Source organism: Cibotium barometz, chromosome 17, assembly GCF_041138505.1.
Source record: "Cibotium barometz isolate CiBa-2024 chromosome 17, ASM4113850v1, whole genome shotgun sequence".
NCBI lineage: Eukaryota > Viridiplantae > Streptophyta > Polypodiopsida > Cyatheales > Cibotiaceae > Cibotium > Cibotium barometz.
The window spans coordinates 25,455,026-25,479,980 of NC_141062.1; the positions used below are offsets into that span (position 1 = coordinate 25,455,026).

General features: G+C 45.6%; 1 protein-coding gene across 1 annotated transcript; it reads right to left on the reverse strand.

Annotated features, from left to right (window-relative positions):
- Positions 1-503: 503 nt before the first annotated feature.
- On the reverse strand, positions 504-24,955 carry LOC147629819 (uncharacterized). Its single transcript, XM_086811353.1, has 5 exons — positions 23,829-24,955; positions 23,149-23,228; positions 20,322-23,060; positions 19,993-20,185; positions 504-1,848 (listed from the first exon to the last, which is right to left on the reverse strand). The coding sequence occupies exons 1-5, from the start codon at positions 23,971-23,973 to the stop codon at positions 1,100-1,102; spliced, it is 3,906 nt and encodes a 1,301-aa protein (XP_086667479.1). The 5' UTR covers positions 23,974-24,955; the 3' UTR covers positions 504-1,099.

Genomic DNA, 24,955 nt, shown 5'->3' on the forward strand with positions numbered 1-24,955 from the left:
TATTACCTTCTTTAATCATGAAGTTCATCACTTGCTTTAAACCACCCTAAGTCTGCACAATTTTAATTGGACTTTGTTTGGCAGCTTGCAATGGTTGTACTCAAGATGCCCAAGCTTGTTCAGTAGATGCTTGCCCTCAACAGTCTTTAAGTAATGGCACTTAGTTTTTCAACTTTTTTGAAAGGACTAGGATTTCTATACATTTAACATTTCTTGCCACAATTTCACAACATTCTAGACCTTAAAACCGATGGCTAGAGTTTCTTGCCACTCCAAACTCGACCGTAGAAACAGATAGCTATTTGAGAACATGAAGCTTTGGTGGACTATAGACAAGACACCTGATAGTGTTTGTGGCCTTACCTTCCCATAAAGCATTAGAGAGAGTTCAACTTTCGGCTGAGGATACCGAAGACACTCGCAAAGATTTCCCAGCTAATGTGAACTCTCCTATGCTTTGATTTTTCAAAAAGTTGAAAGCACGAGATCATTCATTCAAAGGTTGAAGTAGGTTTGCTTTGCTACATTTCATTGCATTGAACAAAACAATGTGAATCCTTTTCAAATTCATTACAGCTCCACAACCAAGTTGCACTCGTAAGGCATCTACAAACCTTGTAATCTAGAAATGATTTGGTAAACATAAATATCCCTTCTACATATTGCCAACAACAAAGCATGAAGAAGTATGTAGAAGAGAGGAGACGTTAGTCTTCAGAGTAAAGGGAGAGTGTGTGCATGAATATGGCATAAAAAAAAGTGTGCTACTTTGCAAACACCAGCACAAAGTCAGAGCTCTGCTACTACACATCCAGCAAAGTGATCACAAAGATCATGGATCTTAGCTATGAGCTCAACAGGGCACTATCCCCACAACATCTTCATCAAAATACATGGGGGAGTTGAGACAATACTTGCACTCATGTGCTCGGCACGTGGCTATAGAGGAAGGTGAACGCCCTTGTTCCTGAAAGGTTGTTTGTTACTTTGTATCCTTGTTTTGCTTGCACAAGAAAGGAGAAAACAAGCTTCATCTCCCTTGGTTGGGGTCAGCCTTCACTGTAACTAATAGCTCAATTAGGCATGTCCAGCTGCAGGCTTAGAAGACCATCAGTGTCTCCTGGATCATATCATTGAAAATGGCTCTCTCCACTTCAAGCACAACCATCTCAATGTCGATCCCAAGATCCTGCCATCGATCTTTCCTGGCAAGATCCTTTGCCACCAGATCTCCCAACGTATCCTGAGCCTCAGATTGAGGGCAAGAAAGATTACAAATCTCAGCACAAACCCGCCACACGAGATCTTTTCCAGATGGCATCGCAAGGACTGTTGATTTACATGGATCTTTCCACCACATGCGGCAGTTCACATTTGGTCCTAAAACTGCAACTAAAACTTCATTGACTCTGTCAAAGAGAAGGTGCCGGCTGTGAGAGCCCGCCAACACACCTTCCTCTTGTGTACATGTTTCATTGTCAATCTGACCAGCTTTATAGTTGTCTTCCATCTTTTCAAAGATGCAAGAGGCTAGGGGCTGACTAGGCGCGTGCCACCGGGTCAAAATGGCAGCATTATCGCCGGTAAATCCAGATGCAACAAGTAGATTCCTTACATAAAGCAGCTCGGGTTCTTTTCCTTTTGGACAATCCATCCCATCTACTAGCAAATCAGAATTCTTGATATGAGTTGAGAAGCAATCCAGCCCTGAAATGTCAGGATCAGATATATTTGAATACAGATCATTAGTTGTGGATGGGTTCTCATCTTCCTCCTGATAGGCTTCTGAATTTGACAATGCCTCATGGGGGTCAAGAAGCTTGAGAAGCCGAAGACGCATCCGCAACTCTGCAATATATAAAGGGAGAGTGGTACAGAATGTTAGAAGCAGCAAGGACACAATATTGCAAAAAGTCTACTTCTAACATGCCCGTGAGGGTTGTAGACAAATATGGACATCAACCTAGACAGCATAATTCCAATGCCCATATAGCATATCATATTCTTCTCTCTCTCTCTCTCTCTCTCTCTCTCTCGTGCAATATCAAGCTTCTACCTGAGAGATCCTGGGTTCAAGTCTGCAATGTGGTGCCATCATATGGCTAACAAATGGTAGCACCTGGCTTGACCATGCCATTAAAAATGCCTTGGTCATGCAGGTCCTGTTATATGGAGTACAGATGTGAGTGGGCTCCGATGCTCAATGTGGGGCTGCAAAATAGGCGCACAAAAAAACCGGCAAAAGCCCCCCCTCCAAAAAAAAAAAACAAAAATTCGGGCGAAACACCTATGCCTCTGGGTTTTGAAATATGTTTTGGGCCTGAAAAGTTTCGTAGTTTTCAAAGGGACAAAAATGCACTTTTTTGTGGGTATGTGATAGACATGAGCATATTTATATTTAATACACTAAAGAGAAAACTATACTTAGTTACAGATAAATGTAATGTATGAGAAGATCCATATCAAGCAAGAAGAAGAAAAGAAGCAAGCAACTGACTTGGAAACACGAAGAACAACAACAAAATTGACCTCGTGTTTTTCCAAATCTTTCCATACAGTACATGGTACTGAAAAAACCTTAGATACAATGTATGCAACAATGCCACCAAAGGCCATCAAAAGCAAGCTCTTGACATCAGGATGGATGTATGTCATAAAAGCGTGATTCAAAAGGTGGAATGCCAAATGGCTATTGGACCTTCCTCCTAAACTCTAAAGCTGCAGGTCATAAATTTTCAAATACAAGATCTCATGTATAAACAGTACTCAAACTAACAGCCGAGCCCCAAGTTTAGTCCTCCTCCGTCCTATCTTTCCACTTAATCTTATATTCAAGAATCAACCAACTTGTTCGTAAGTTGTCTTTCCCTGAAATCTATAATCCTCTTGGGTTCATGTGGAACATAGGGCAAGTCCTCCAACCTCAACAAGTTCCTAAAGAGTAACAAGGTTATCCTCAGCTCCCAGCATCTCTTTCAGTCAACTCAATTGACATGAAAGACTAGATGAACTTTCACATTCGAAGGCAACTCTAGTCTATAAGATGTTAGTATACACTCAATGCCCGCCTCTCAGCATGTATCTCACTTTGATGTATAATGCACATTTGTTAGGCCCCCATTATGAGGAGTAGCCATGGTGCATATGTCTTTTGTGGGAACCCCGGCTTAGACGCCGATGGGGTCATTATTGTGACCATTGATGTGTCAGAATACGCAACGGAGATGATGACTAAATCTCGAAACACAAGAGCAAATGCAGGAAATAGACAGCAATGGAGAGGGAGAGAGGCGTATAACTCTACTGTATATACACAAGATCCCGGAATACAAATACAAAATAGCAAGAGGGCAGCCGACAGGCCCTGAAGCCCCACGTCCAGCCACAACCAGCAGTCGGCCAGCTGTCATGAGTCGACCAGAACAGTGACTCGTCGGGTAGTATACCTGAGAACTCCAGCCACCACATGGCAACCACCCAAGCCATAGAAAAATAGGAAAAATGTGGGAAAAAATACGGGGAGTGAGAAAAAATGAGAACAACACCTATAAGGGCGGACACACCCACAACAAAGGCCCTGGTGTCTAGTAAAGACAGGAGATGACTTCTAACACCCCCTCTCAGCTCCTGGCTGTGAAACCAACCGCATGGAGCTGGGGTGCCGCCTGAGCAAATCCTGAGATAGCGACTTCGTGAAGAGGTCCACCGTATTGTCCTCCGTCGAACAGAACTCTAACAGAACTCTAGCAAGATGTCATCAGCACGAACTGTTCACGAACAAAGTGCCTCTGGATGACCATGGGTTCCCCCAGTGGAAGCCCAATCCTACCATGCAACCTTTGCAACCTTACCACCTCACAAGCAGCATCACAAGCAGCCCGGTACTCTGCCTTTGTCGACGACAAGGCAAAAGATGACTGCCTCTTACTGCTCCGTAAAACTGCTCCCGGGCTTGAAGTAGATCTCCTCGTATCCGGATCTCCTCCCCAATCTCAGTCACACCAACCGTGGAGTCGGACTCCATCAATCAATCCCCCTCCTGTGTAAAAGAGTCCATGATCCTTCGCATGCTGCAGAAACCACAAGATACGCAATCCCCATCACTTGTACCTCTTTGGTATAATCAGAATTTCAAATTCTCTCCATTGTGTATCTATTGCATTGTCTATTGTGCTTTGTCTTGCTATCTCTTTCCGCTGTGCCATATTCTTATATGGTATCAGAGCTTAGGTGCTCTTGGCAAGAATAGTGCATAAAGTTTAGTCTTTCTTTGCATAGAACCCTAGGAGTAATGGCTTCTACCTCTACTGCTGCTGCTGCTGCACCTGCACCAGTCTTGCGCATTCGTCCACCTGCCTTTATGGAAGGCAAGCTTGATGGGACGAACTATACTCTTTGGAAATTCAAAATTAATGCCATTCTAGACTCTTATGAGCTCCTAGAAACTGTTCTGGGAATGGATGCAGAACCAGTGGGAAGTCCCAACCCCAACAACCCTACAAACATGCTTCCTCCAGATGCTACACTTCTTCGGGCATGGAGAAGGCGCAATGCTGACGCACTTTGTGCAATCGTCACCAGCATAAGTGATTGTGTTCTCACTCTAATTCAACATACTACCAAGACTACAGAGGCTTGGATCATACTGAGAAATCAATATGAGACCCGCAATCAGACCAGGATTTTGAACATGGAGAATCAGCTTGCTCTGCTGAAAAGTTTACCGAAGGAGAAGTTGCTGAAGAATTTACCTCACGGATCAAAAATCTACAAGATCAAATGGCTGCTGTAGGGATTACACACACTAGTGAGGAGTTGGCCCGGAGGTGCATCCGAATTCTTCCACAGAAGTATGACGACTTGGCTACATCACTAAACACTGAGGTTAGAGTACCATCTTTTGAAGAATTTAGTGCTATGCTACTTGAGGAGGAGATGCGGCTAAAGACCCGCGATGGTAGTGATGCTGCATTTTCGGCCAATGCTAAAGGCAAAGGCACGACATCTTCTGTTGAGAAGAAGAAGTTTCAAGGGAGCTGTTATTACTATGACAAGATGGATCACGCTATCAAAGACTATAGAAAGAAGCAGACTGACGAGAAGAACGGCACCTTTAAGTCCTCATGGAAGGGAAAGGAGTCAATCAACAATGTCGAGACCGAGGTTGAACTTTGGGTCCGCCATTGAAGAGGTATGTTCATCTGCTCAGGCTTCAATTGATGATTCATGGATTTTGGATAGTGGAGCATCCTGACACATGACCAGTAAGAAGGACTGGTATAGTTCCTGGAAGCCTCTACAGGAACCCATCAGTGTTGTTGTTAGAAATAATGCTAAATGTCCAGCCGAAGGGTCTAGAACCATATCTTTTGTGGCAGCTACAGGTGAAGAGAAGAAGCTGTCAAATGTGCTCTATGTACCCCAGATAAAGAGAAATCTACTATCAGTTGCTACGATGACAGATCGTGGGCTTGAAGTACGCTTCAAGAAAACTGAAGCAAAAATTCTAGATGTTGTTGGCAAGGTAGTCGGCAAAGGAGTAAGGCACAACAATCTCTATGAGCTGAGTGCCCTTACAGTGTCTGCAAATAAGAGCACAAGCAAGCTTTGGCATGAGCGATCTGGTCACATTGGATTTGTCGTGCTAAAGGAGATACAGAAAAAGGGTATGGTAGCCAATTTGCCTGCATTTTCAGAATTGAAGGAACCATGTGAAGCCTATATGATGGGCAAGCAACAACGCAAGGCATTTCCACAGGAAAGCAGCAATCGCGCAAAGACTCTTCTACAGCTAGTACATGCTAAGCTTTGTGGTAAAATGTCTACTACTGCATTAGGGGGATCTTCTTATTTTATGCTGTTAGTCGACGATTACAATAGGAAGATGTGGGTTTATTTGCTTTTAGCAAGTTCAAACAGTGGCATAAGCTTGTGGAAATGAGACAGGAAAGAAGGTGAAGAAGTTTCGTACAGATCGAGGAGGAGAATTCCTTTCAACGGAATTTGACAGCTACTACAAGGAGAATGGCATCAAGCGCCAACTCACCATTGCTCACACACCTCAGCAAAATGGTGTTGTAGAACGCCGCAATCGAACTATCCTGAAGATGGCTCGATGCATGTTGAAGGCAAAGGGTTTGCCCAATACATTTTGGGCTAAAGCAGTCAACACAACAATTTATGTCCTCAATCAGAGCTACACAAAGGCACTCAAGGATGTTACACCTCAAGAGGCCTACTCTGGTAAGAAACCTTCAGTTTCTCAGTTCAAAACATTTGGCTGTGAATGTTATGTGCATATTCCAAATGCATCCAGAACCAAGCTAGATGCCAAAAGCAAGAAGTGTATCTTTCTTGGATATAGTCAAGAGTCGAAGGCATATCGGCTCTATGATACAGAGACAAAGAAGATTGTGACCAGCTGAGATGTGGTATTTGCAGAACAGCCACACTCAGTGGAGAAAGGAGGTCCGTCCACTCTATCATCAGCTAGAGAAATAGTCCACCATGAGCCCAACCCACCAGTCAGATTTCCTCTCAAGGAGGAGGAGTTTTCAAAGGATGAAGACTCTCACAGATCACAACAGCCAGCTGCTGCACCACAAGGAAAGCCACTTCCAAAGTGGGCACAACAGCTCTTTGATGAGCGTAATCCAGTACCTGAGAAGCCCGAATCTTCAACAGATGCACCACACAGAACAAGGAGAATAGAGGAGCACAGAAGAGCATCTGATCTCATTGTCAATATGGCCTTGATGGCTGAGATAATGGGAACAGTGAAGGAGCCAACCACCTTGAATGAAGCCTTAGCAAATCCAAAGCAGAAAGCTGCGATGCAGTCTGAGTATGACAGCATCATAAAGAACAACACCTAGGAGCTAGTTGACCAACCAAACAGAAAGGTAATTGGTACCAAATGGGTTTGGAAAGCTAAGTATAAGGCTGATGGCTCACTTGAAAAATACAAAGCTAGGTTGGTTGCACAGGGATTTGCACAGGTAGAGGGTTTCGACTTTGATGAAACCTTTGCTCCCACAGCTCGTATGACAACTATCACGGCGGTACTTACCTTGGCTGCTCACAAAAAGTGGCCAGTCTTTCACATGGATGTGAAATCAACATTTCTGAACGGCCATCTCTAGGAGGAGGTATATGTAGCTCAACCATCAAGTTTGGAGATGCCCAAATCAGAAAACAAAGTTTGCAGGTTGAAGAAGGCATTGTAAGGGCTCAGGGTTGTTTCCGTACGGCGTACGACTAGTTATCGTACGGAATATCGTACGTACTCGTACGGATTCATACGGATTTTTTCATTTATAAAAATAATTTTTTTAAAAAAAATTAAATTTTTTTCCCCAAAAAAATTTAAATTTTTTGTGAGGTAATGGTACTTTTTTTTGCTTATCTATGGCTGTTTGAGCTTGCTCCGTACTATGATGCTTCCCTCCTTTCTAAAATACTCCATATCTGGACTTGGAAATACCTAAGTTTATAAGTATTTTTTTAAAACACTGTATTTTATCGTACGATAAGAAAAAAAATTATATCGTACCTTATTTTCCCGCACGGTATCGTATCTTACGAACCTTATGGTATCGTACCTGACAACTATGTAAGGGCATGGTATCACAGGATAGACCAATTTTTCAAAAAGATTGGGTTTATAAGAAGTGCTTCTGATGCTAACTTATATGTTCTAAAAAGTCATGGCAAGATTGTTTTGGTTGTCTTGTATGTAGATGACTTAAACATTTCAGGTGACAATGAAGAGATGATCCAGAAGACAATGGATATGCTGAGCCATGAGTTTGAGATGACAGACTTGGGTCTTATGCATTTCTGTTTGGGGATTGAGGTCTGGCAAGAGTCAGGTAAAATCTTCATTTTGCAGCAAAAGTATGCTTGGGAGATTCTCAAAGCATTTGGGATGACAAACTGCAAGCCTATGTCTACGCCAATGGAAGTGAACATGAAGCTTTCTGTAGAGGATTCTTCATCACTTGTTGACATCAGGAAGTACAGGAAGTTGGTGGGGAGTTTGATTTTTCTCACTAACACTAGACTTGATATCAGCTTCACAATTGGTGTGTTGAGCAGGTTTTCCAACAGTCATTAGAAGGAAGTGATGAGGGTACTTAGGTACACCAGAGGTACTCTTGAGTATGGCATCACTTACAGCATGGGTGACACTCTGACAGGTTATTGTGACTCAGATTGGGCAAGAAATTGTGATTCTAGGAAATCAGTTTTTGGATATTGTTTTTCGCTTGGTTCTGGTGCTTTCTCTTGGACCAGCAAAAAAAGCAACCTACAGTGGCACTTTCTTCCACAGAGGCTGAGTATAAGGCAGCTTGCTTTGCTGCATGTGAGGTAGTATGGCTGAGGAGAATCTTGGTTGACATGGGAGTTCAGATCAAGGAGGCTACAATCTTGAGGTGCGACAATCAGAGTTGCATGGCTATGTCTAAGAACCCTGTGTTTCATGCTCGCACGAAGCGCATTGAGATTCAGTATCATTACGTACAGGAGCTGATAGAGGATGAGATAGTGGAGCTGGAGTATTGCTCTACAGAGCAAAACTGCGCCGGCATCTTCACCAAGGCTCTTGGGAAGGACCAACTCACTCGGCATCTTTATCGACTTGGCGTTGGGCCAAAAACCTAGTTCATCTTCGAGTGGACATTGAGGGGGGGTGTTAGTATACACTCAATGCCTGCCTCTCAGCATGTATCTCACTTTGATGTATAATGCACATTTGTTAGGCCCCCATTATGAGGAGTAGCAATGGTGCATGTCTTTAGTGGGAACCCCGGCTTAGACGCCGATGGGATCATTATTGTGACCATTGATCATGGTTAGGAGATGGTCAGGGATACGAGCATTAACTGGGGTCTAGGGCATCGCCCCAACTGGGAGGTCCCAAGGGGGCTAACAGCCCCCGCTGGTGGGGGTTCGAGGGCTGAAGCCCCCGAGGCAACAGTATGAGGAATATTTCCTATAATATTCCCTCGGATACTAGGTTCATCATTAGTGGGCGGTGGTCGGTGGGCCGCGTTCTTGATACGTAGGTGGTGACCGTGTCTATGCAGTGTAACCGCCCTCGTTGTATACGCGTCTACCACACCGCCTACAGTACTATATATGGACATGGTTTCCATGAGCTAAGGTATCCAATGCTTGTGAGTATCCACCCCCTTCTATACCTCGTACATACTCCATCCAGAGTCTGTCTAGATCGCCATCGAAGCTCTACTTGAGAGCGCACGGGTGGACAGCACCATCACTTGTACCTCTTTGGTATAATCAGAATTTCAAATTCTCTCCATTGTGTATCTATTGCATTGTCTATTGTGCTTTGTCTTGCTATCTCTTTCCGCTGTGCCATATTCTTATATAAGAAACCTCTTGCATCAACTCAGTCCATTGTGCCTTCCTCCCCCTCAACTCAGGTCTATCACATATGTACTTAATCGACTCATGGCCGCTCTATACAACAAACTTGCTTCCATACAGATAACGTCGCCAAGTTTTGGGAGCGCATACAAATCTTTCTCGTGAGTGTGCCATCTGACCTCAGTATAGTCAAGATTCTTACTTTCAAATGCCACGGGTCCGCCATCTTGGAACAACACCACGCCTATCATGAAATCACTAGCATCCGTCTAAACCACGAATGATCTGCTAGGATCCAATAAGGCCAATACAAGTGCATCCTTCACCTTAAACTTGAGAGCTCGAAAAGCCTCGTCAAGCTTCTCCTTTCAAGAGATCAAGCTATTGGACTTACGTCCTCTAACCGTAAGGAGGTCCATGAAAGGTACGATTAACTGTGAATAATCCCTCACCACCAACTTCTTAAGAAAGACGGTAAATAAAAGCCCTAAGTTTCCTTACAGTCTGAGAAACTGGCCAATCCAAAACCTTCTGTATCCGCTCAAGATCTCTAGCATCCCATTTCAAGAAATCCAATGTCCTAGATAGATGAATTCTCCTTTGAAGAACTCACACTTCGTATACTTAGCATACAACTTTTCCGTCTCAAAATCATGGTACAAAAAGGTTGCTAAATGGATGTACATGATTAGGCCCTTGGTCAGCCCCAAAGGGGTTGACCTCTGGCCCTACATAATGTCTACTGACTTATGAGAATGATTAATTTATGACGATGTATTTATATATGCCTAGAGGAGCTGGTCAACCAGTCTTGAAGGCAGTCGGCCTGCTGCTGCTAGACATGGTACTGAGGAAAATCCCCATAATGCTACGCTTAACTATCTTGCTATACAGCCATGTTGCCCTTTCCTTCTGACGCTTGACTTATGAGAATGATTAATTTATGACGATGTATTTATATATGCCTAGAGGAGCTGGTCAACCAGTCTTGAAGGCAGTCGGCCTGCTGCTGCTAGACATGGTACTGAGGAAAATCCCCATAATGCTACGCTTAACTATCTTGCTATACAGCCATGTTGCCCTTTCCTTCTGACGCTTGGCTGTCGGCTAGTTGGGACCTTCTGCTGGCTACAGTAGTCTGATGGCAGCCGACAAGGTTCCACCTCCCTTTGATGATAACGATGATGCTGATGCTGATGATGATGATGATGATGATGATGATGATGAGGCTGCTGATGATGATGATGTGGCTGATGATGATGATGTCCTACTACTGCTAATGCTTATGTTGATGCTAATGATGCTACTGAACTGATGGTGCTACTGCTGATGGTTTTGCTTTGATGCTGCTAATGATGCTAAATGCTGACTTAATCACGGATTAATGCTGTTCATGCCAAAGATTAGCCATGGCACGAGCGTGCACGCGACACTCATCCCCTCTGATACATGACTTCATATGCAAACCATAATGCCAACAAAAAACCTTGTACAACTTCTGTAGAGCAATCGATTTAATAAAAAGGGAAAACAATGAGAGAAATACCTGGGAAATCCAACATCTACGACACCTAGACATGCATACTGTAACATGGGTGCCTGCAGAAACATGTTAATTGATTGATTGGTTGCAGGAACCGAATGTTTGGATCCAATCCCCGAATGAACTGCCTGAGCTTCTCCTCCACGGACTTCCCCAACTGTTGAGCTGATGTGATTACCTTGTTGGAGTAAGTGAGCATAGGGGAACCATTCTGGGTGAGTTTGTAAAACTCATCTTCTAGATTTGTCATGTACTGTGGAGGTAGAAACCTGGTCTTCAAATTTGACACAAAAGTGTCCCAATCATAGTCCGGTAAGTCAGTGTAGGGATCTATGTGCAAACAGGACCAATGTTGCCACCACAAGTGACTGCATCACCTGTGAGGTGTGGAGCCGCCAAATGGACTTTGTCTTGGGTTTCTATGATCTTGCAAAGAGGAACAAACTGGTGAATTGGAAGAAGAGTTATTTTTTAAAATCTCATTATTCTCGTATAGAACTATTTTTTTAATTCTATTGTGGCCAGGAAGGAATTAATTTTCATAAAGTTGGAATTTTCCCTTATGGTTGGAAGTCACGGTTAATTTTTTAGTTAATTAGAAGAAAAATCCTTAGGAATAAAAGTTAGGATTAAACCGAGTAATTTATGGTTAGACCACGACCATGAGTATGGTGGCCCAGTAAGATACTTGTCCATCTCCCAAATCTGAATCAAGCAAAACCTTCGAAATTCTGAACCTCAAACATATAACATGGCTCTTGCACAGAATCATGAGATGATGCTCAATGGAGGCAAGTCCAAGACCGCTCCAATCACCCCCAAACCTCAGCAACAGATGCAGACCAACCAACAAAACTAGGCGTCTAACCAATAGTCAAGTAAGGGGGCTCCCAACAACAACAACAACAAGGATCAAAAGAAGAAGGGCCAGAATAGCTCCAGGAAGGAGCGACAAGATGGATAAGAAGAACCCTGAAGAAAAGATCAAGGAGGGCCTTATCAGAGGATTCCTGCAGTCAGATGAGAAGGACCGGTACTTCAAAGAGAACCGTTGTTTTTTCTACCACCACACGGGACATGCCAAGAAGGATTGTACCAAATGGCAAGCGGAAAAGAGCAAACAACCAGCCTCTATCGTGGCTTCCGCCACAACTGTACCACCTCCTCCACCCCCACCCTCAACCACCAATGTGTTAGAAGTCATCTCCTGTCTATTTTTATACACCAGGGCCTTTGTTGTGGGTGTGCCCGCCGTTATGAGGTGTTTTCTCATTTTTTCCCACTCTCCGTATTTTTCCCCCATTTTTCCCTATTTTTTCTATGGCTTGGATGGCTTCCCAGGTTGGCAGGAGGGCCTATGAGCTGGCCGACTGATGGTACTGGTCCACGACTCCACATCTGTGCTGGCCGACTGATGGTACTGGTCCACGACTCCATATCTGTGATGGCCGACTGCTGACAGCTGGCCGAGCCGACTGGCTGTATTTGCTGGTCGTGGAGGTTCAGGGCCAGTCGGCTGCCTTTAGCACAAGCCGACTGGGTATTTGGGGCCATATAAAATGGCCCCATGGCCCCCATTCCATTTTGTATCATTCTCGGGATCTTCTTGTGTATATAGAGCAGAGTTACACGCCTCTATCTCTCTCTCTCTCTCTTGTGCTGTGATTTTCTGCACTGCGTTTTGCTCGTGTTCCCAGATCTGGTCTTCATCTCCGATGCGTATTCTGACATGGTATCAGAGCCTAGGCTCTAGATAGTTCTTGGGATTTGTGTGAGCAAGAGGGGGACTGTTGTGTTGCTGATTGGTGGACTGTTCGGAACTGTTCGAGAAGAGGAGAAGCAAGAGGACGGCGGGCTGATTTGCTGGACAGCCACTTGCAAGTGTTAGTTCTTCTTTGTTAACACCCACCCACCCTTTTCAAAGTACATCCCCGCAATGGCAGATCTGTTTGAGATGGCCGAGAGGCATGTGAAGATCCCGACACTCCCCACGTTCCCGGTGGACCGTCAGTTGGACGGGAACAACTACGGCATATGGAAGGTTATGATGGAATCTGTTCTGGAGTCTTACGACCTCGCTGATTTCGTCGTCGTTGGGGTTCCACGGCCGGAGGTAGAGGAAGGGGAGTTACCGTCGATCCGAAAGGACCGGGAGGCTCAGACACAGATGTGGGATCGTGTCAACGCCAGGGTCCGTTCGTTTATCTTTCTCAACTGCACACCGCAGGTAATCAATCATGTAAAGCATATGATGCTGGCCAGAGGTATATGGCAGCATTTGGCCTCTCTTTACAACAGGGTATCGCCCATTTGATTTCGTCGTTGTTGGGGTTCCACGGCCGGAGGTAGAGGAAGGGGAGTTACCGTCGATCCGAAAGGACTGGGAGGCTCAGACACAGATGTGGGGTCATGTCAACGCCAGGATCCGTTCGTTTATCTTTCTCAACTGCACACCGCAGGTAATCAATCATGTAAAGCATATGACACTGGCCAGAGGTATATTGCAGCATTTGGCCTCTCTTTACAACAGGGTATCGCCCATGAAGAGGATTTCCTTGGAAGTACAGATGCGGGTTATGAGCCCTGCAAAGTCGTCGACGATGCGGGAGCATATTAACAAGCTGCAAGCTCTTCAGCAAGAAGTTCTTCAAACTGGGAAGGAGATATCGTCAGAGGACATGGCCATAACGTTGCCGTCACGCTTGCCCTCTCAGTACTCAGCATTTTACTCGTCTTTGATTACCGCTAGCAGGCTCAGCACCATCACGTGGGAGGAGCTTGTGCCCATGGTCCTGGACCAGGAGGAACGATTCACGAACCCTCCTCAGGGTGGAGGTTCGGAGGCCTTAACTGGCCAACGGTCGAAAGGCCGTAACACGGGCAAAGGGAAGGCTTCGTCGGAGAAGTCTTCTGAGAAGAAGTCCGTTACTGACCGCGAGAAACTAAAGGCAGAGAGGACCTGTAATGATTGTGGCGAGAAAGGCCACTATTGGAGGCAATGTCCCAAGTAGAAGACCGAGAAGGGTGACGATTCCTCAGCAGCAATCATGAAGACTCCGACTTTTGTGCACCTGGAGGTGGTGGACACCTGCAGGTGCAGACTTTCCGGGACCAGATGGTGGATAGCTTGCCAGTAGATGGCAGCAGTTGGCAAAAACTCTCCAGTACTGATGTTGGTAGTTCTTGTGTTTGCCAGTCAGAGGAAACTGAACAGCTAACTTATGCTCTGATGTCTCGTAGTATTCGGGACAAAGAACCTCCTGTAGATGAGGATGTTCTTTCCACGGGGACCTTTCGGAAAGCCAAGCAAGTGGCAGTTGATTACTTGCAGAAGGAGGTGCATACTCCAGGCTTTGTGGTTGCGGATTCAGAGGGGGTGGTTGACAAGTTTCAAAAGGCCTTGCGTGGTCTTCATCAGGTTTCGAGGACTTGTTTTTGCACCGTAACAGGTGTTGATCCTTGTGAGCAGTGTGATGCCTCTTTGACTCAAAAGCAGAATGGTTCATTGATCTGGTTGATAGACACCAGATTGGACGGGAGCTTCCTGATGAGGCAGTTGAGCTCATGGTTGCAGATGACTCTTTGGGAGGCAGGATTGCGTTTCCTGTGGTTTCTGCGGCATGCAAAGGATCATGGACTCTTTTACACAGGAGGGGGATTGATTGATGGAGTCTGACTCCACGGTTGGAGTGACTCAGTTTGGGGAGGAGATCCGGACACGAGGAGATCTACATCAGGCCCAGGAGCAGTTTTACGGAGCAGTACGAGGCGGTCATCTTTTGCCTTGTCGAGGACAGAGGCAGAGTACCGGGCTGCTTGTGATGCTGCTTGTGAGGTGGTGAGGATGCAGAGGTTGCATTGCAGGATTGGGCTTCCACTGGAGGAAACCATGGTCATCCAGAGGCACTTTGTTCGTGAACAGATCGTTGCTTTGCTAGAGTTCTGTTCGACAGAGGAGAGAACGGTGGACCTCTTCACAAAGTCGCTATCTCAGGATTTGCTCAGGCGGCATCCCAGCTCCTTGTGGTTGGTTTCACAGCCAGGAGCTCAGAGGGGGTGTTAGAAGTCATCTCCTGTCTATTTTTATACACCAGGGCCTTTGTTGTGGGTGTGCCCACCCTTATGAGGTGTTTTCTCATTTTTCCCTACTCTCCGTATTTTTCCCATATTTTTCCCTATTATTTCTATGGCTTGGATGGCTTCCCAGGGTTGGCAGGAGGGCCTATGAGCTGGCCGACTGATGGTACTGGTCCACGACTCCACATCTGTGCTGGCCGACTGATGGTACTGGTCCACAACTCCATATCTATGATGGCCGACTGCTGACAGCTGGCCGACTGGCTGTATTTGCTGGTCGTGGAGGTTCAGGGTCAGTCGGCTGCCTTTAGCACAAGCCGACTGGGTATTTGGGGCCATATAAAATGGCCCCATGGCCCCCATTCCATTTTGTATCATTCTCGGGATCTTCTTGTGTATATAGAGCAGAGTTACACGCCTCTATCTCTCTCTCTCTCTCTTGTGCTGTGATTTTCTGCACTGCGTTTTGCTCGTGTTCCCAAATCTAGTCTTCATCTCTGCTGCGTATTCTGACACAATGTTGTTCAACTTTTGCCCACTTTTGCCCACTTTGAATGCAGTACCCGCAGTGGTATTTGATGATAAGCAAGATAGCGGAGTTGAGGAGCGTCAAAAAGGTCTTATCAAAGCTTATGGCACAACAAAGAGGCAACAGTTTGTTGTTCTCTCTTTGACATGGGCAGTTTAGAAGATGCCATCTCTCCGCAGTTGGCGACCAAGATGAAATGTGCCCTTGTCGTATCATTTGGACGTGGACGGGTTCACTCTCGGCCTACGTACTCATATTTCTCAGAAAGCTCAACAATTTGCCTTCACATTTCAAAAGGCCCAGTTTCAAAGGGACTTCATTGTCGCACCCCTTCTCGGGTGCGACATGATCCTTGGGATTCAGTGGTTCCGCTAATATGCGCCCATTCCTGATTGGAGGCAGGACACCTTTACAATCGTTGAAGGTTTGCCTGAGCCTACTAGTATTCGTGGGGATTGGAGTATTCAAGGTATCCCACTTATTTCCCATCTTCAGGCCAGTAGAGCTGTCAGAAAGGCAGCTGAGTGTGCGATGATGTCATGTGCAAGCATTGCCATGAACATTCTCAGTAGCTAGTCCAGAAGGGGCAACCAGAAAAAGAGCATTAAAACCAGGACTTCGAGCACAAACTGCAGATATGGCAGTAGTGGACTAGGAGAAGGACATGAAGAGGATAAGGATGACCTGTCGGGCTGTCGGCTGAAAGACAGTTGCTGTCAGCTGCATGACATGGGAGTCGGCTGTACCAGAAGAAGGGGCTGCATGCGCTTCAGCGTTTATGGTGGCGGACCAGCATTTATGGAGAAAAAGGCCCAGTCGGCTGCAGTCCAAGTGTCCAAAGGCCTATAAATAGGCGCAGATGCTCATTGAGTTAGACCATTCACTCCCTTATGGAGTGGGTCCTTAGGGTCCCTAGACTAGGACTATTTTGGTGTGTTTCACCTTTTAAGAAAGGCAGCCTATGGCTGTGGATGTAGGTACCTTTTTGTACCATATGAAATATACTGAATTTCCAGCATCTCTCTCGTAAAGGTAGTATTCAGGCAGTCCAAGAGTCCACTGTGTTAGAGATACAGGGAAAAGATTTAGCCAGTATGTAGATTGTCTAGAATTTGCCAGTGTGGAGAATTCAGTAAGTGTTCATCATTCAAGAGCATGTAAAGGTCAACCGTAGCAGTAGTTGCATGTTAGGCATATAGTTGCATTACATGTAGAAGGGGCCAGCCCTAAGGCCCAGCCCTAAGGCCAGCCCCAAGGCAGCCCAAGTGGTGGCTAGCCTTGCAAGGGGTAGTCAAGCCCCTTGTCATGCACATAAGACCAGTCGGCAGCCCTTTATGGGCTTGGGGAACCAGTCGGCCAAGCCAGACAGCTTGTCGGCCAAGCCAGACTGTGTCGGCCAGCAGCCTAACCAGCCCCAACAGCCCGACCAAGTCTTGCACCAGCCGACTATGCACATAAGGCATTTAATGCCATTTGCAGCCAGTCGTGAGTATCTATTGCAGGCCGACAGCCTCTTCAGGCAGCTGACCAGCCCCCATAGGTCATATAAAAAGAGGCAAGAGCAATTCAGTCCCAAGAACATCAGTCAGAAAATCAAAGATCAACATCAGTACTCAAGCATGTATGCTTAGGCTTGTGCCTGTGCATACTTACAGCCATACTTGTGCTCTCAGCCCAAGGCAAAGAAGCTCAGTCTCTTCAGGAGTTTTCAGCACACCCTCCCTCAGTCTCGGGCCGGTGTATTACTCTCGAAGATAGCTTCACAGTCGCCTAAAGCTTATGTACAGTTCTGCCCAACGTTTGGTCACTTTGTCCTTGCGTTTGGCAGTCAGTCAGTCAGTGTGTCCGCTCAATCTTGTGGACATAGTTCAGCTTGTTTACAGTTCTGCAGAAGAAATAAACCAAATACTCTTGCTTGCATGGGGGGGGCCTTCAGTGGGTAATTCGGCACCCCATCTGGTGTCATCTCTACTACATCTCTTTCAGATTCATGTATACTGTTTTAAAGGATTGTTAAAGACTCACTAAACTCAGGTCTAAAGAAAGGCTTCGTTGTATTACTCTCGAAGATAGCTTCACAATCGCCTAAGCTTATGTACAGTCGGCCCAACGTTTGGTCACTTTGTCCTTGCGTTTGGCGGTCAGTTAGTCAATGTGTCCGCTCAATCTTGTGAACATAGTTCAGCTTGTTTACAATTCTCCAGAAGAAGAAATAAAGCAAATACTCGTGCTTGCATGGAGGGGGCCTTCAGTGGGTAATTCGGGACCCCATCTGGTGTCATCTCTACTACATCTCTTTCAGATTCATGTATGCTGTTAGACTCACTAAACTCAAGTCTAAAGAAAGGCTTCGTTGTTTCACACGGTCCTAGCTCGGCGCATGCTACATATATGTAACCTTTTTTTTTTTAAGTATGCAAGCAAGTACTCTTTGAGTATTCATGTAGTATCATGGTATTAAAGCTTAGGCTCATGCTTGAAGTTCCTCCCAAACTGACATGCTGACCTCATCCTTCTCCCGACAGGATTCAGAGAGAGAAACCTCCTTGGGAATCTGCTCGATATCGGGATCTTGCTCTAAGAGCTCTATCCCGGGAAATAATATCTCTACTGGAACCACACCATCTAGGATGAAGTCTCCCAGATCATAACCTTTGCCAATGTCATATAAGCCATCATCGTACGTGCTATTGCCTTGGAGATGCTGGCTAACTACTGCCCCACTGGACTTGAGGGTTCTCTTTCTTCGAAACTTGCTTTTGCCGGAAACCATACTCCCCCTCAAGCCTCTGTAACTCAGCTGAAAAAGCTCTCCTCCATGATGTGGTTTGCCAAAGACTATAGTAGTCATAGTCACAAGGGACGGAGGGGACGGAGGCTTGGAACGCCGGGACGGCGCAGGGACGGGGACGGCAGGGGACGGACGGACGTCCCCCTGGAGGCGTCCCTCACAAGGGACGGTGAAGGGGACGGCAGTAGGAACGGGGACGGCTGTGGGGGACGGCCCTGTGGGGGGACGGCAGGGAGACATTCTATTGTTTCTTGTGCCCGTTTCTAGCCGTTTGCGGGGCTGTTTCTAGCTGTTTGGCTTGGCCGTTTGGGGAGGCCTTGAGCTTTTGAGGCTTGGGCCTTGAGGCTTGGGCCTTGGCCCTTGCCTCTCTCTTGCCTTGAGGTTTGGCCTTTAGGCTTGAGCGTTGGGGCCTTGGGCCTTGCCTCTCTCTCTCTCACTTGCCCTTGCCTCTCTCTTGCCTATCTAATATCTATATAAGGCTACAAGGCTACAAGCATGGAGTTTAGGCTTTAGCGTAAACGGCCCTTTGGGCCGGGGGGGAGTCATCTCCCCCCCGGACCCCCTGCAGAGAGGGGCTCACGCCCCCCTCCGCACCTTCCCCCAAGTAGGCTGGTGTGAAACTGCGCGCCGCAACGGATCCAAAATTTACAGCCCATATGCAGTAGGTGTATAATAACTCACCGCATATGCATGTAGCCTGGTTGGCAGTGTGCCAACCTTCTCCAGAATCGTCTCATGCTATCTGGCCACAATCGGCCACCATCCGGTGTTAATATGACTCAAAAGCTTACCATTTTATGTAAATTTGTGCTCATTTTGATGTACTTCCAAAGTAGAATAACTGTAGAGTAGAAAAACTTTAAAAAAAAAGTATTTTTTGAGTGCTGTTCCCTCCCCCGTCCCCGTTCCCTACTTATGGCCGTCCCCCGTCCCGTCCCCGTCCCCGTCCCCCGTCCCTTGTGACTATGATAGTAGTATTACAACTTGTGAACCTTTAAAGTGATCAACATACAAAGCATTAAGATGTGTCATCTGATCCAATGACAATGCTCAAAAAGAAAGCCGAGGTTGCTTAGAGTTGATGCTCTGAAGCAAGAGGTACTTGGTCCACACGTGGTGGACTTTGAAGATGAAGAAAAAAAGTGTGCTACACCACCTCAGGCTGAGCCATTGCCACTGGTAAATGCAGCTTTTGGATGATGCAAACACATTGATCAATTGCATGCCCTCCGAAGAGATCTGAAGATCTAGGAGAATACATGAGCAAAACCAGACTTGCACCAACCTTGTGAATCATGCTTTTGTGACAAAGAGATTGCAAATTCAAGAGCCAACGATGTTTGCCTATGTGCAAGCCAACCTACGCTGGATGGCAGCCATCATAAAGTACAATTCCATCATTAAGAACAACACTTGAGGCCTATGTGGAGCATCCAAAACGCTCCAAGGTGTAGGTTGAGCAGACACTGTCTTTCAACTTTTCATGTAAGCGGCTTCAGAGAGAACGACTCAGTGATGAGCAGATATGCAAACCATTAATTAGAGCCACCTACTCTTCCGCATTACCACAGATATTTTGCACATGAGAACGAGACCAAATCAGTATTGACTAAAAGAGGACTAATATGCTTGCTTAGGTTTATCATAACCAGTTATTACCTTGTAACCCAGCGCTAATCTCTGCAAATTCCACGGAGCTTGCTGACTCCTCATGAAAAGGTACGTCCAAGACGGACACTGGACTGGGCTGTTCAGACGGACCTTTGCTAACTTCGGAGTTGATGCTCATAGTTCCATCACTTGCCAAGCTTGCTAGTCTCTTTGGGCTTGGTGATGGGCTATGTGTTGAAGTCTGCCAAAGTTAGAAAGTAAAATAAAACAATTTGCACATCCCTAGAGCTACTCACAAAAAACAGTGACAAATTACTACTGTTGCAAAGCATTGCCTTTGCAATGTATAGCAAATAATAAGAAATAAGATCGCTTACTTCAGAGTCTTCCACAATCCCTATACATTCACGCTCATATTGATCTTTTCTCTCTTCACCTTCTGATATCATAGGCCTTCCTAAGATAATACTGCCAGTGGCAGGCAATCCCATACCGGAAGGCTGGTGAACAATAACCTTGGCCCCAACCAAGTCTACTTCCATAAGAGCGGCCTCCAAGGATAGAAAGTTTTCAAACGAGGATGCAGACGAATCAATGTCAAGGGTTGGTCCTGTATCATCTATCTGGCATTGATTTTTTTCACTTTCAGCTAAAGCATCTCTACTTGACTGCTGGGTAGGAGGCTCTTTGCATGCAAAAGGTATTTCATCCACCTGTTTGTTGCTGCTAGTTTGTTTCCTGCTTTTGGAAAAGCTACCCTTCGATCCTGAACACTTTCTGCTGAAGATGGATCGCCTTGAGGGCTCAACCTGACATGTGGTTGCATCAGATGACCTGTTTGCAACCACCGCCTTCGCTGCACCCTTCGCTGCACCTGCTACAAAAAGATCACTTACTTGCATTCCTGGATCCTCCCCTTGGAACTCCCCTTGGCTTCTATGAAGAGAGGATGAGCCCATGGGAACAGATCTTGATCTCAGTAATGTTCTACACATATCATCTTTGACCGTCTCTTCATTTCTTGCATAAGCATCAGCTTCTGACTTACAGAGGGAATGAATGATTGAATCACCATCAACCTCCACATGGGTCGGTATAATCCAATGGTTTTGGCTTGCATTAGTAGCATCTACACTATGCCTGCCTGGATTTCTCCGGTAATGAGGAGGCCAGCCATGGTCATCAAGATGACTCCTCCTTTCTAACACAGCATTCTCGAGCTCTGGTAGGCACACATTGGACCTTTCAGCATTCAGTGGTTTGAATCGATCAAGGGTTTTTCGCATACAACTCTCCCCATTGCTGCTACCTGGCATACCCCCAGCTTCATTGGCTATTTCATCAAACTGTATTTTCCCGCCTGGGCTGACCCCACTCATCGATGGCACTGTACTCCTTGAGTTAACCATCAGGTCTCTGGTAACATTCTCCCTCACCTGCCTCGCTATCTCTCGAGCTATCTCTCTGGGATCCTTTGAAGGTTTGTAATGCACATTGACATTAGATCGGGTTTTCCTCAAACTTTCCCTGTCTTCTTCTTGCTGAAGCCTTTCTCTGAGTTCATGGAGAACATCCATATTGTTCTTTTTGATGACCTCCATTGCATTAGAAAAGTCCTTAGGAGACCTGGAGCTGTTCTGGGATATAGACATCAAGTTCCGGACCTTTCCAGGACCCGGCTTCAGCACTACTATCCTGGTGAGCGCTTGCTGGTGCTTGGCACTGCTGCTTACATTATTTTCAATGCTCCGCAGAGAAGCCTCATGCTTACCTTGAGCTTCAGTAAAAAATGGTGGTGCAAAGAAGCTGCCCGAAAGCTTATTCTTGACCAGAAAATCTGTTCCTGAGCTTTTCTGATGGCTTTTCACTGAATTTGGAGGCCCTTTGTCCCAAAGTTGAGGCCTGATGACATCTTCCGGTGACCCATCTGCATGAGGTTGCATGTGTGTTGCAAATTCTGAGACCTTTTCTGGCACTGGATTCTCTTCCTTGTTTCGCAGATGCCTTGCAAATAGAGAGTCCGGCTCTTCAAAAAACCTTACAAAGAAATCTTTATTAGCCTGCAAGAAATCTATGGCATCCATGAACTCCTTTGATTCATAGAGCTCCTGTGGGCCACGATGCTTTAACAAAATCCCTAGCTTAGCTTCACTCAGCTTCTTCTCTTTTAGTATCTGCTTAGCAGCACTGAGCTTATTCTTAATAAGCATCTGCTTCCATTGAGCTTCAGTCAGAAATGGTGGCACAAAGCAGCTGTCCGAGAGCCTTTCTTCGACTGGAAAATCTATTCCTGAGCTTTTTTGATGGCTTTTCACTGACTCCAGAGGCTCTTTCCCCCAAGGTTGAGGCCTGATACCGTTTTCCAGTGACCCATCTGCATGAGGTCGTGTGTGTTTTGCAAATTGTGTCACCTTGCCTGGCTCTTCATTGTTTTGCAGATGCCCTGCAAACAGAGAGTCTGGCTCTTCCAGAAACCTTACAAAGAAATCTTTATTAGCCTGCAAGAAATCTATGGCGTCCATGAATTCCTTTGATTCATAGAGTTTCCCTTGTGGGCCACTATGCTTCGACAAAAGCCCTAGCTTAGCTTCGCTCAGCTTCTTCTTAATGAGCATCTGCTTAGCAGCCAACTGTGAATCCAGATCATCCAGCACCTGTGTCTGTACATGACTCTCTGACTTCCAGTTCTGCCATGCCTCAAATTCTTTTTTGAAATCTTGCTCATGTGAATGGCTTTGCAATGAAAGAGATTCAAAGCCCAGTATACATTCTTCCTGGTCTGACACTTTTGAAGCAGTGTGGTTGGCCATGCTGCGAGTAGGCAGAGGTTTGGCCTTTTTCACACTTGCCAGGGGGCCATGCGATGGCATTTTTCCATGCTGACGCCTTTCTGGTGGGTTTTGTACAAGATTCTCCATCCCACTGCCTCTGTGTGCATTTTGTTCACTCTTTAAATCACTAGGTAATGCGTCGAGTCCCATCAACCGTGCAACAACACTAGGAGCTCGGTTCTTTGGTTCCGGCTCCCTTGCAAGTTCCCCTGAGATCTCTTCGGCTATCAGAGCTTTAATGGGAACTTCACTTAATCTTCTGGAAACTGATGCACTCTTTCCAAACTGCACCCACACCATTCAAAAGCACGCTTCAAATGATGCAATCAAACCAATGAAACAAGCAAACCTTATAGAAATATAATTTTTTTACCTGAGACTCTCCATTACTGCTGATTTTGGATTTGGGTTCTTCCAGGCCATCAATAGGAGTGTTTCTGGAAGGCTCGAGACCTGGCAAAATACAGCAAATGTTTTGCCCTTCCAGCTACACAACAAGAAGAAAAACATGGCAGATACACACTACCCAGCTGGATGTACAATTGAAACGACTATAGCATCCATGTTAGGTACATCTTACTTACACTTCATATACAGGCAATATAATGCCTGAAGACCCAGTACATACATACAGCCCGATCCAGATGATGAGCCATAGGTGTGCAACCAAGATGGAAGATCAGCTATGTCATGGAGCAGCCGGGTTTGTGGCAGGAATAAACCATTGCATACATGTAGGCATGGGCTTGATACGAGCAATTCATAAGCATTGCTTGAAGCTAAGACTCAACGCCCATTGCCCACACGTCCCCATAGTTGCAGAGAAATTGTGTACTGGACAAGCAAGGGACAACAGATGGCGTGCACACAAGAGGCATTTTGCAATTGCCAGGGGTTGGGAGCATAGTGTGTGGAGGGAGGGAGCAAAGGAAACCATAGAATTATGCATGTTTTGTATGTTGAGAAGCCCATGTCTTGCCCTCAATAAAAATGAGAGGAAGAAGCACAGAATTAAGCACTATTTATCTTTATGCGTAGGGGTTGTGCACTTACCTGCTCCATACTTCTTGTCATACTTCTTTTCAGTGAGCAGCTTCCTTCCAGCCAGAGCTTGGTTGAAATCAAACAGGTGAGCAACGCCCCCCATGCAGCCAGGCCTGTTTCTCCTTCTAGGTATGCTTGATGGGCTGCTTGCCATCACGATATGAAAGCAAAGGAAAGAGAAGAAATGGGTGTTTTTATTTTTTGTTTTTTTTAACAAAAACAAAAAACAAAGCCAAAAGAAAATAGAAGCTGAAGGAGACTAATGTCGCTGAAGTGGTCCTGCCCTTGCTTCTTCGACCAAAAAAAGATTGGGAAAGAAAATAGTAAAAGAAGACAACTCAAGCTTTTGGATTATTCCCAAATTTTGTAAAAACAGCTCAGCTGCAGAGGAAGAGCCAATTCAATTGTTTCTGCTTTTCAAAGGACCCAGTACATCCCCCTCTGCTTTACCAGTTCTGATTTACTGCTTTTTTAAAGCACCCAAATCAGCTTTTTTTTCTAGCTCCTGTGCATAAACCCAGCTTCACGCTTCCTCGAGAACCAAAAAGATGAAATGGGTTCGAGACGCTGGATTTCTAGCATAAGAAAATGAGCTGATCTGGACGATTGCAGGGGGACGAAAGCAGGGAGAAAGAAGCAGGCGAAAAGCTGCTAGAAAAGCAAGGTGAAGGAACGCAGCAACAACAAAAAGAATGGGCCAGTAAAAAGCAGGCCAAAAGCTTTGTATTTTAGCAAGAGTTAAAGCCAGGTAGCGGCGCCTTTTCAAAACAAACGATGCGTTTTTCGCCTCTACATTTAGCAAGGCGCCCGCCAAATTTAGCTTTCCCCGACGATTTCAAAAACGCTGAGGCAAGCTTTCAAAATGCACTACAAATCTTCAGAGACTTTTGACGCTGCTGTGACATGGTGAATCTCTGAAAACGTGCCATTAAATATGCTTGACCTTTACCTTCTCACTAAACCAATTATTGCTAATCTATCTTTATATTACATATTAACCAAGGAGAGGAGAGAACAGAAAAAAGAAATCTTGGATTTCTAAAAAATAAGAGGAAAAAATCCCTTTGATTGATCCTTTGTATTGGAATTGACCCTTTGTATACTGATTGACCCTTTGTATTCCCGTTTCCATTCCT